This window comes from Propithecus coquereli, unplaced genomic scaffold (assembly GCF_000956105.1).
Source record: "Propithecus coquereli isolate 6110/MARCELLA unplaced genomic scaffold, Pcoq_1.0 Scaffold5, whole genome shotgun sequence".
NCBI classification, from domain to species: domain Eukaryota; kingdom Metazoa; phylum Chordata; class Mammalia; order Primates; family Indriidae; genus Propithecus; species Propithecus coquereli.
This window is the reverse complement of record NW_012150840.1, coordinates 13,338,164-13,350,283: the sequence shown is the minus strand read 5'-3', so window position 1 is coordinate 13,350,283 and position 12,120 is coordinate 13,338,164. Positions and strand designations below refer to the sequence as shown.

Genomic DNA, 12,120 nt, shown 5'->3' with positions numbered 1-12,120 from the left:
GTGACTGACGACCCACTTGTCTGCCTGGTCAGCTCCTGCCTCCCCTTCTCTGGTAACTACACCCCATTTTCCTCTGGGGGCCACCTCTCCCCCACAGAACGTGGATGGAGCTCTCCACGTGTGAGTTCAGGCACGCTCAGGGTGAGCTCCAAGCCAAGTCAGAGGCAACCCCGGGTTGCTGGAACTCCCGAGAACGAGGCCCTGGGAGTCGCCAGGCTGGCACAGCAGAAGCCCGGAGCCGCCCTCGCACCGCACAGGAGGAGCCTGTGACCCTGGTGCGGACACAGGGGAAAGACTTTCTAGCACCATGTCTCAGTGCCTACAGCCTCCCTCAACGCTGTTTTTTCGGAAGTCAGTTTTAGCTGGGTTTCTGTAACATGCCACCCAGAGGGCTTCTCCTGCTGTGAGGCTAGCGCTCTCAAAGGACAAAGGCAAGGGCGTCACAGGGCACCTGAGATGGCTACAAGGTGCCTGAGGAGCCAGGCTTGGTGTCCTGGCAACTTGAGAAGACTTCGAGCTCATGACAGCCACCTGGCCCTACCAGTGCTGGGCAGGGAGACACCTGCACTAAGTCCCCAGCCAGCAGGAGGGGGGCGGTGCTGGACACACTCACCCGGCACCTGCCATCCACACAGACGTCCCGCCTGCCGGGCTCACAGGGCGTCCCGTCGACCACGGCCTCCCTGTGCTTGTAGTAGAAGTTCTCCCCCTTGGGAATGCAGTTCAGCTCACACTTGTTTGGGGCTGGGGTGGACAAGAGCGGAAGGCTGCGATCTCAGGGGTCCACGATGCCCCTCCCCAGCGCCCAAAGCCTGTCCTGGCACCAGGGAAGCTGCCTGAGGGGCACAGGTCCCCACCCCCATCCCAGGGAGAAAGGATGTTCCCCTGAACCTGCTGCATCTCTAGGGTCGAGTAAAAGAAAATCCCAGGATGAGAACGGTGATACACTTAACAGAGGTCTACCTCAGCGTTCCTTATAACGGCTCAGTGCTAACAACGGGCTGCTCTTTAAATTATGAACAGAATACTACGCACGCGGACTGTGCCGTTAAAAATGATTATGAAGATGTGGGAAGATGCTTATAACCCAGAACACAAAATGGTGATAGGTAATAATCACAAACAAGTAAACATATACAAAGAAAACAATGTGAAAAGGGCTAGAATGAAATGCTAACGGTGATCCTGTGAAAGAGATAGATAGATAAAAACAAAGTTACACTCACCCTATGGATACTCATTGTTTAAACAGCAGAAAGTGCAAACAGCATCATAATCATCTTAACAAGGAAGGCACCTTCTACCACTCTTTTTAGACCTTCCTCTATGTTCCAATTTTTCTAGAATGTGGATAATACTCAAAAAAAAAAAAACCCAAGCAAACAAAAATTTGAGACAGGATCTTATTCTGTCACCCTGGGTAGAGTGCAGTGGTGTCTTCATAGCTCACAGCAACCTCCAATTCCTGGGCTCAAGCAATCCTCCTGCCTCACCTCCTGAGTAGCTGGGACTACAGGCGTGCGCCGCCATGCCCGGCTAATTTTTTCTATTTTGGGGAGAGACAGGTCTCACTCTTGCTCAGGCTGGTCTCGAACTCCTGAGCTCAAGCTGTCCTCCAAGAGTGCTAGGATTACAGGCATGAGCCACCTTGCCCAGCACTTAAATGATTTCTAACCCAGGTCTGTCTCAGGATCCAGAGGAGGACTGAATGCCAAAGGGCCCCACCGAGGCCCAGACCCTCCCGCAACAAACACACACAGGACATGAGCGTTCACTGATTTGGAATCCCTGGAGTTTCCAGGGCGCATTTGCAGCGAGCAGTGAAAACTAATATGAAAGATTATCCTGACCTAAGGTATCTTCTGACTCTTCTAAGATGTTTTAGTGCCATGCGTGTTGGTGGTGTTCTCCTGGACTGTATTTCTCTAAAAATTAACAACCTGCGCCGCCTCAGAGTTACTCAGACCATCCCCTCAGGCCCCCGACCCTGGGGAAATGAGGTCTCGCTCTATCAAGCCCCAGTTAGCCCAAGGGGGCACCAACCCGCCACGGCCCCACGCGGGGGATGCTTCAGCCTGCAGGCTGAACAGGGGGCTTGCAACGGTATAGACACGCCAGGGCCCTGTCCGAAAACACACGCACAAGGAAGGAAGGATGGCAAGACCTCCAAACGATCACCAGCGTTGGGCTGCGGTGGGCACGTGCTGGGGCACTGGTGATTTTGCACGACTTGGCGCAGCATCTGTTACACGGGGCGTCCCCACCGCTTACCGCCGTAGTAGGGCAGCCACCGGTAGCGCCGGCCCTGGAAGTCCGCGCCGTCGAACTGGGCGCACTGCTCGGCCCGGAAGTCGCGCGCGCCGTCGGGGCAGCTCTGCGGGCGGGCCGGGGGAGGGGTGGCCAGTGTAGGCGCCCGCCCGGGCCAGGCCTGGGTCCCCGTCCCCGCGCCGCGTCCCAGCCCCTCGCGTGCAACCCCGGCAGGAGGGCTCCCAGGCCAGCCTGATGAGCCGGAGCGGCTGCCCCGGGGGCTTTACCTCGGTGCGGCAAGAGCGGTGGCTCCGGGCGGGGCCCACGCAGCTGGAGCCTCCATCTCTCCTGCGGGACCAGAGCACCGGGAGGACCCGGCCCGGTGACTCAACACCTCCGCCCCCTCCCAGGCCTCTCCTGCAGCCCGCAGCTGGGCCACAGGCACCGCAAGGCGAGGAAGGGCGCCCTCCCACGTCGCCCACTTTAGGCAGGTGTGACTGGCCCCATGATTGTGCTTGGGAGAAGCAAGACTCAAGCCTCACTGTCCCGAGGCTTGTCTAACTCGGGCCCCCGGCCTCTCAGAGCAAATTTCTAGAGAATACCCAAGTTCTGCCCTTGGAGATAAGTAAGATAAATGTACCCACGCGGTAAGGTTATTCAGCGATGTAAGGAGTACGTAAGTGTAAGGCATGTTAGAGTAATACCTGGTCTCTCCTCACACACAGGGTCCTCAGGAACAAGAGCCTGCCAAACCACCGACAGGACAGCCGCACTGCCCCTGCTTTCGTGCCCCACCCCTGCAGCCTAGTAAGTGCTCAGTACCTCATTTGGAACGGGGAACACCTGTACTCGACACAGGCTGAGGGCAGAGAAGCCACAGGAGTTAGGAATTGCCTGCTGACGATTAGTCATTAATTCCATGACAATTTACTGCACCTGCCCTATGCCAGGCGCCACACCGGGATCCAGAGACTCAGGGACACACGAAGGGGACGTGCTCCGGTCCACAGTGTCAGTACATGGGAAGTGAGTTGATTTCCTGCACGCCACTGATGCTGCTTCCAGAACGAATCTGTTGCTTGGTGGGTTCTGCCCATGTGACCCAGCCCACGACCCAGCAGCCAGCCTCCCTTGTGCCTGCCCTCACGCCTCCCTACCTCTGGGAGTAGCAGGGGCGCTCCCGGAAGCTGATGCCCCCTCCGCAGGTCCGGCTGCAGGGGCTCCACTGGCCCCAGGGGCCCCAAGTGTCACTCTGCCGCCTCACCTGGGGAGCCTGCAGAAGACGACACGCTCGGAGCATGAGCCCCGGTGTCCCCCAAGGGCACCCTGCCGAAAAACACTCCTCCCATTCGAGGAGCCTGAGATTCTCCCTCTGGAGCCAGCCCCTTAGGATTCAGGAACACTGCCAGGCACCCCAAAACGTCTTCATTTACATATGTAGCCAGCTTTATAATTAGGAGCTGAGAGCCAGGCCTGGGGGGTGAGAGTGGTGAGGCAGCTCGGAAAATCTGGAGTTCCAGGGGCCACCTGAGGGAGGGCCCGGGTATTTGTGGGTTAACAGTGATTGGGGGGAGGGGACTAAAGGAAAATAGGAAAGGGAAGCAACATGGGTGTGGTCTCTTCCTGCCCATCTGCGGCAGAGACTCCCAGGAGTACGCCAATATTCATCCCCATTCTCCTGTTGTGAGAAGACCCTTGAAAACTTGACTCTTAGCTGGGTACCTGGCTGCCCAAAATAAAAAATACATTTCCCAGACTTCCTGCAGCCAACTGTGGCTACATCAGTAAGTTCCCATCAGTAGGATGTAAATTATAAGTGTTGGGCAACAGCCTCTCATAATCTCCTTAAGAGATAGCTTGCATGTACATTTGTAGTTTTCTTCTTCCTCTTGTATTCCCTCCTGCTGGCTGGAAAGCAGATGTGATGGCTGGAGTTGGAGCAGCCTTTTAGGCTCTCAGGTAATTTAGAAATAGAGGCTTTAAACAGTGAAGCAAAGAGAGCTCTTAGAGCTCAGAGGACTTTGTGAGACACAACAGAACAGAGATCCCGGGAGAGGGATCAAGTCTGTCTTGTTCGAAGGACTGTTATTTGGGACTCTGCAAAAGGCATTTAATCCTAACGCATAGTTTCCCACCAGCAAGATACGACACCCTGTGGCTGGCATCAGAAGTCCACGTGCTAAATGCACATTCTCTCATTTAATCCTCAGAACAACCCAATAGACTCCACTGCATGGATTAGAAAAGTGAGGCAGAGAGAGAGGAAGCCACAGAGGAACAAGTGGACACAATGGCAAGCCAGCCTCACTCCAAGCCTCTGCTCCCACCTACCTCTCTGGGGGAATCAAATGACATACTAGATGAGTCCTAAGGAACTGGACAGGTATTAGACTTGATTTCAGTTTTGTCAGGGGGCAGACGGTTTACTGCAAACATGGCCCATTTGCTGGAGGGGAACTCTATTTTAATATCTCAGGACATAAGAATCTCTAGGAAAAAAACACTCCTAAGAGAAAGAGCTCAGTGGTAATGTGGAAAAGCAAGCTCTTCCTCCCACTGTGAGCCTCGAGCAACTTCACTGATCTCAGGTGAGGAAGAGGCTCATCTAACACCCCTGACACCAAACATCTAGTTATCCTTGTTTTATAAGAGAAGTCAGAACCCTGAAGCAGAACCGCAGTAAATTTGCTGAACTGCACACAAAATCAAGGAGGACGGGCCTGGCAGACCAAAAGTCTTAGCTTTCACTTTTTTTTTTTTTTTTTTTTGAGACAGCGTCTCACTCTGTTGCCCTGGCTAGAGTGAGTGCCATGGCGTCAGCCTAGCTCACAGCAACCTCAAACTCCTGGACTCAAGCGATCCTCCTGCCTCAGCCTCCCAGGTAGCTGGGACTACAGGCATGAGCCACCACGCCCAGCTAATTTTTTCTATATATTTTTAGTTGTCTAGATAATTTCTTTCTATTTTTTTTTTAGTAGAGACGGGGTGGGGGGGGGTCTCGCTCTTGCTTAGGCTGGTCTCGAACTCCTGAGCTCAAACAATCCGCCCATCTTGGCCTCCCGGAGTGCTAGGATTACAGGTGTGAGCCACCGCGCCCGGCCAGGTTTCACTTTTTAAAATCATCTACTCCTTCAGTTCTAACTGGGACAAAATCTCCAAGCTTTTGAAACCAGTGAACCAAATTATCAGTGTGTTCTCTCAATGAAATTTTAAACTGAAATGGACTTGGATCAAGTTTTTATTTTAAAAGGGAGGATATTGAGTGTTGGGGGTGGGGGGTGACTTTCCAGGGAGACCCTGCAGTCCTGGCTGGGATTCTGCCCCCCCCTCCCGCCATACGCACAAAGCCTGATCCCCACATTATAGGAATTCACAAAGCGGCCCTGGAGGGCTGCTGCCTTCTCACCTGTGGCCTGGCCTGGTTATTAGGCCCAAGGCCCGCTCAGATGTCTGTCTTGGCTCCTTTGAACTGCAACCTGAGCCTCCCTCCGCAAATCCACCCTTCCCCAGAGCTGGGCTGGGCCAAGGTGTGGCCAGGGCAATAAGGGGTGCCTCTGCCACAGAGCCACCTTGTGGCTGGCAGGCTGAGGTCGGGGAAGACTGGCCTGAACACAGGGCCCCGCCCAGGACGCATCCCTCTGGAACATCCTCTTGCTCCCTGCGCCCAGCGCCTGTGAGGCAGGCACCCACCAGCCCAGGGCACCAGCACATGTGCCTAAGGAGCCTGGCCGGGTCTGATCCTAGAGCCGTGCTCTGTCCACTCACCGCACACTGTCTCTTCAGAAGGCACGGTCTGTTTCTCTGTAATTATCCAAACCACTAAGTGCACGACGGTGTGAAGCAGAAAGAGCTGGTGCAGCCCAGCCTCACCCTGGGCCTGCCCACACCTGTCGCTGCTGCTGTCAGCACCCCACCCACTCCTGCTCCACTCCTACCTGAGCCACCCAGGGGCCCCCTTGCCTGCTGCAGTTTCCAGGGGAATCAGCCGCCCAGTGTGCGTGGGGGTGCGAGAGACAGCGAGCACGCGTGCAGGAGCAGAGGCTGGGGCACGCGGACCCACAGTCCACAGCTGTTAGTCATTGACTCGCTCTGTTCACGCTGACCCCTGGCAGCACTAGAGGGATGTTGAGGAGGTGCTCAGGACCCGGTGGTGGACCCTGCCCCAGCTAGAATCAGAAACAGGGGCAGCTGAGCTGTGAGCAGGGCCACAGCCCCTCCACCAGACAGGCGGAAGGTAGGGGGAGGAGAGTGCCCGGCCCAGGCCGTGCCCAGACCCTCCTGAGACGCCCACACTGGGAGTAGGAGGTGGCAGGCGAAGGCTGCTCAGGTGTTTCTAAGAGAGAAAGGGCCTAATAGGATCCAGGGTGCTCCATAAACCTCGATTGGTTTCATCTGCACGACAACCTGGGGTGGGCATTATTACCCCCAAATTAGAGGAATCTACAGGTTGGTGATTTGCCTCGGGTCATGCAGCTGTTACAGGGTGGCTCTGGGATCTCATCCTGGGGCCTTCACACTGTCCCAGTGGCCCCTGCCCCTGGGCTTTGGCCTTCCTGCAGCTGGGGTACCAGCACACACTGAAGAACCTCAGAGTGTTCTTCAGTTCTTAAGAGCGAGGTCCACGGGGTGGCAGAGGTGACTGTGGGGAGCTGGCAGGTGGTGGAGAGGACTTGAGGAAGGCTGGTCCACCCGCTCTGGCCCACCCTCTGTGGCCCATGTTGGATCTGTGGGGCTCTTGGAGGCGGGCCCAGCGCCCACCTCCACCCCTGCCTGCCCCACGCCAGCCTGTCAGAGGAGCCCTGCTCAACCCCCACCCACCGGCCCACAGAGGCAGCACTGCCACCCGCCTTCTACAGGCAGCAGTTTGGGTCCTTTCTCAAGGACCCTTCCTCACTCACTTCCTGCCTGCCTCATAGAAGGGTGGACAGGGCTGTGGGTTTCTCCTTGGGGACAGCTCTCCAGGGGCAGGACAGGGCCTGGCTGCCTCTGTGCCCTTTATTCTGCCAGGCACCGAGCAGGGCAGCACCCAGCTCCCAGACCCTCTCCTCCCCGAAGGCGGGTCCTGCGATCAAGATTTCCTGTGTGTCCTCAGAACCCACTACCTTCCCCAGGGAGCCCCATTAATGAAACAGCTACTCTGATCACCAGTTGGCTTCTTTTATCCCCTCTCAAAATGTGCAGTCTGATATGATGGCCACTAGCCACATGTGGCTATTTAAATTTAAATTAAAGGCAAATAAAATTAAAACTCAGTTTCTCAGTTGCACAAGCCACATTTCAAGTGCTCAAGAGCCACATGGACCTAGCGGCTACCTGCTGGACAGAGAGACACAGAACTTTTCCATCATCTCAAGGTTCTACTGGACAGTCCTGCTCTAGTGCTAACTCCAAGGGGACACGAAATGACAGGCACCCCACACCTCTGAAGCTGCAACTAGTTCCAGGTGACAGGTGTCTGCAGGGATGGGCTACCTAGCCCTGCACCTTGGTTGGTCCCAGCATTGCCCACCCCCCAAACCCCATCTGTCCTTCCACATTAGAAGAGCACCTAGGGGACCAGCATTAACTGCTCCTCCATGAAGTGCACCTACCGCCTTGTGAAGGGGGAGGGTGGTGAGAAGATGCCATCCTTGCAACCTGCACCCTGGCCAGCTGGCTTCATGGTCCCAGCCCTTTCTGAAGGAGCTCGGGCCGGCCGGCTTGCCTCCTCCCTTCCCATCTTCCCCGACACTGCCCCTCTCCTGGGATGTCGCCGCAGCTGGTGGGCTCCAACCAGCCAGAGACCCACGCATCCTCGCCCCTGCCTCCCCGCAGGGTCCTCCCGGGGACGGGGCAGGGCCGCACTCACCGCGGACGCGGGTGCCGGGGCCAGCAGGGGCAGGAGCAGGAGCAGCCGCATCTCCGCCTGCGGGACAGGCAGCGGGTTAGAGCCTCGGGGAGGCGCCAGCGCGGGGGCAGGCGCAGGGGCAGGGCGCCACCCGGCGCTGCTGCAGCCCGGGGCTCCGACAGCTGCCCCGAATGAATGCGGATGTGTGGGCGAGGTGACTCACAGGTGACCAGGAGACCCGCACTGGGACCGTAGCTAGCGCGGTGCGCAGTGGAGAACAAGGCGCCCACACCGGCCGTGCAGCTCACACGCGAGAGCCAGACAGGGCCCGTCGACAACTGGCAGAAGTTCAGGAACAACTTGTTTCAGGGTTCCAGAGGAAAACAGAGAGAGCAATTAAAAATACTTCAATGTCCTTGAAAAACTGGGAGTTCAGAATCTAAATTAGACTCACTGTTTTGAGCAAGGGATTTCTTTATAAAAAGCCATTTACATCAGTTGTTTAAAAACTCGCAATATAGATTTTCCTTAAAAAGATGAAAGTCTCTGAAGACATTTTTAAAACTCAAATATTTTCAAAATGTTAATTATATATATATATATATATTTTTTTTTTTGAGACGGATATCTTGCTCTGTCACCTGGGCTAGAGTGCAGTGGCTCTAGCATCACAGCTCACAGTAACGTCCAACTCCTGGGCTCAAGCGATCCTCCTGCCTCAGCCTCCCGAGTAGCTGGGACTACAGGTGTGAGCCACCACGTCCGGCTAATTTTTTTTTTTTTTTTTTTTAAGAGACAGGGTCTTGCAGTGTTGCTCAGGCTGGTCTCGATCTCCTGGCCTCAAGTGATCCTCCCGCCTCGGCCTCCCAAAGTGCTGGAATTGCAGGCATGAGCCACCCCACCCAACTGCTATGCTATTTTAAGCCCAAACCAGCATTTTTCTGCAGGGCAGCTGCATAAGCAGCGTGTGTGCAGTGTCTGGGTGGAGTTTGGCGTGTGCATGCATGCAATGTGTTACACAATGTGCACAGCAGGCCTGGGTGCAGTCTGGTGCGTGTGTGTGTGTGTGTGTCTGCAGGGTGGTGTATGCATGCCCCATCTGCACACCCTGTGCAGTATGTGTGCATGTGTGTACATGTCACTGTGTCGGAGTGATGACATAGGCAATATGCACAGGTAAGCACAAAACATTAAACAAGTACTGTCTTGTAGTTTCAATTTTAAAATCTGTAATTCTACCAATGTTCTAATTTTTTTTAAGGTATAAAATGACTTCAAGGCTGGGCGAGTGGCTCACGCCTGTAATCCTAGCACTCTGGGAGGCCTAGGCAGGAGGATTGCTCGAGGTCTGGAGTTTGAGACCAGCCTGAGCAAGAGCGAGAGCCCGTCTCTACTAAAAATAGAAAAAAATTAACCGGGTGTGGTGGTGCACACCCGTCATCCCAGCTACTGGGGAGGCTGAGGCAGAAGGATTGCTTGAGCCCAGGAGTTTGAGGTTGCTGTGAGCTAGGCTGACGCCATGGCACTCTAGCCTGGGTAACAGAGTGAGACTCTGTCTCAAAAAAAAAAAAAATGACTTCAGTTTACAAGGGTAAGACAGCATACATAAGCCAAGTTCAGCACAATGTAACCTGGCTCACTGGATGACGTACATACTAGTTAATTTGGCACAGTGATTCGTTATTTTCATGATTCCTGGGGCAGCAGGGGTGAGCGAGGGGGGCTGCTGCCAGGCCCTGCCTCTGCTCTGTCGAGGGCAGCTCCCGGAACTGCACGGAGGGGAAGGGGGTTAGCAGGGGCCGCCCTAGGGCTAATGAGGGGCAGGGAGGCTCAAGGAGGACAGAAGAATTTTACTTAGATTTGCCCCTAGTACACCCCCGCTACAATCTGGACTAGAGCCCATATCTGCAATTTCAAAGTCCCGAGAGCCTGAAAAGTTCAGTTTTTTCAATTCATTTGGTGGCAAACGACTCGCCCGACTACAGGCCAGCCTTCGGTGTGACCACTGGGCTACTCCGCAGGCCTTTCGGCCTCGACTTCCCCCGGCCTCCCAAGGGCAGGGACCGGGTGGCCCCAGCACGCAGGGTGGGCCCCCTCGACGTCGTGTTCCCGAGGACGCGGGCAGAAGGCGGCGGGCAGGGGCGCGGCGTCTGCGGCCCGCAGCCAAGACCCGAGGCGGGGAGGGAAGGCGGACGCCGACCGAGCCCACGGGCGCCTCACCCCTCACTGCCCCCAGCTGACTCCGGGACCGCCGTGGCCGGCACGACGCCCTTCCCCGTGCGCCCCGCACGCAAAGCTCTCCCCTGCGTCTGCCCCGCGTCCCCAGCCCGGGAACGCGCCCGGCGCGCCCCTCGAGGGCGGAGAGGTGCTGTCCCGCACGGGGGGCCCGGCGGTGGCCGGGCAGGTACCCGCCGCGGCGGGGGCTCCCGGACTGGGGCGCGCCAGGCCATGGCCCCCGCGGCTCTCGGCGACGCACAGGGAACCGCGTCCGACGGAGGGAGGGTCCGGCGCCGCCCCGCACCAGCCCCCGCGGCTCTCGGCGTCTCCTTCCCGCCGGCGACCTCCCACCCCGGCCCCGAGCGGTGACTGGGCCCTGCGCCACCTCGGCGGAGGAAGTTGGGGCGGGGTCGCCTTCGGGCCCCCCACTTTCTCTGACACGGACGCCGCCGCTGCCGCCAGCCAGGCGGAGCAAATTCCTGCAGAAGCCCTGGGGCGTGCCGTCCCTGCTGCCCGGCCGGCCAGTCCCCTGCGCCTCTGCCTTCCTACCTGTGTCCGTGAGCTCCGCGCGGCGCGGGCAGGGCCGCTCCCTTGGTGCCCGCCCCCGCCCGGGAGGTCGGCCGGGCGCGAGGAACGCCCGCGGAGGTTGGACTTTCTCTCCCTGCGGCTGGCTGGCTTCCTCCCCGCCCCATCTCCCCCACCCATCCCCAGTCCCCGGGGGAGGACAGTGCGCCCGCGGAGAGGCTCCATGGTGACCAGCAATGCCAGGGCCTCCCACCCCTTGGGTCTGTGCCAAGGCTTGGCTTATCCTCCACCCTGTGGTCACCTGTCTTTCCTGTCTTGGGTCTGTGCCAGTCACCTGTCCAATGCCATTTCCTCTTGCCCACGCCTTCCAGTTCTGTGCCATATCCCCTCCACTGCACGCCAGCCCTGCATACAACACACCGCCATGTCCGACCACTCACTCCTCGTTCACCCCTGGATTCTACACTTCAGCCACAACTGAGTTTCTCCGCACACAGGCTGCTGTTTCCCACCTCCGGGTCACATTTTCCACTGCCTAGAATGCACTCGCCCAATCTCCTCCACCTCTTGAACTCCTCATGCCTCAAGACCCTGGTCAAAAGTCACCTTCTTTTGAAGTCTTCCCCACACCACCCCAGGCAGAGGTGATGTGCTCCCTGCGTCTCTGGCCCTGTCTGTGCTGCATCATACAGCGGGAATCTCCCTGACTCAGCTGTGAGTTTCGGAGGGAGGGAGGAGGGGAGTGAGGCCTGCATCCCCATCGCCTGAGCCCAGGGCATTAGTTGTCATCAAGGTAGGGGCTCAGTAAATGTGATTCATTTAATTTCCTTTCCTAGGTTTTCTTCTTTTTTTCAACCAAGGCACTCCTTGTCTGCCATCCCTTTTGTGAAACTGGAAACCACTCATCTTTAGGAAAATGGCACTGGCCTTGTACCCTTGGGAGGTGGGGAGGTCACAAAGGCTGGTCCCCTTCCCCCATCCTCTTCTGTCTTCAGCCCTGTGCCTGGTCTCATTTCGCCAGAGAAAAGCCAAGTGAGGAGCTCAGCCCCTCTTAAGACCACCACCTCCAGCTCATCTTCTGGAGCCACCACTGATGCTCAGGCAAAATGCTGATTAAGACACAGCTGGGGGCCAGGCACGGTGGCTCACACCTGCAATCCTAGCACTCTGGGAGGCCCAGGCGGGTGGATCGTTTGACCTCAGGAGTTAGAGACCAGCCTGAGCAAGAGCAAGACCCCGTCTCTACCAAAAATAGAAAGAAATTAATTGGACAGCTAAAAATATATAGAAAAATTAGCTGGGCA

General features: G+C 56.8%; 1 protein-coding gene across 1 annotated transcript in view; it reads right to left on the bottom strand.

Moving 5' to 3' along the window:
- PAPLN (papilin, proteoglycan-like sulfated glycoprotein) overlaps nucleotides 1–8,146 on the bottom strand; it is a 31,120-nt gene extending 22,974 nt beyond the window's left edge. The window contains exons 1-5 of the mRNA XM_012656127.1: nucleotides 8,096–8,146; nucleotides 3,405–3,520; nucleotides 2,535–2,595; nucleotides 2,272–2,374; nucleotides 614–744 (exon numbers count right to left, since the gene is read on the bottom strand). Of these exons, the coding sequence (XP_012511581.1) occupies nucleotides 614–744; nucleotides 2,272–2,374; nucleotides 2,535–2,595; nucleotides 3,405–3,520; nucleotides 8,096–8,146 (462 nt within the window). The remainder of the gene's footprint in view (nucleotides 1–613; nucleotides 745–2,271; nucleotides 2,375–2,534; nucleotides 2,596–3,404; nucleotides 3,521–8,095) is intronic.
- Nucleotides 8,147–12,120: the final 3,974 nt, after the last annotated feature.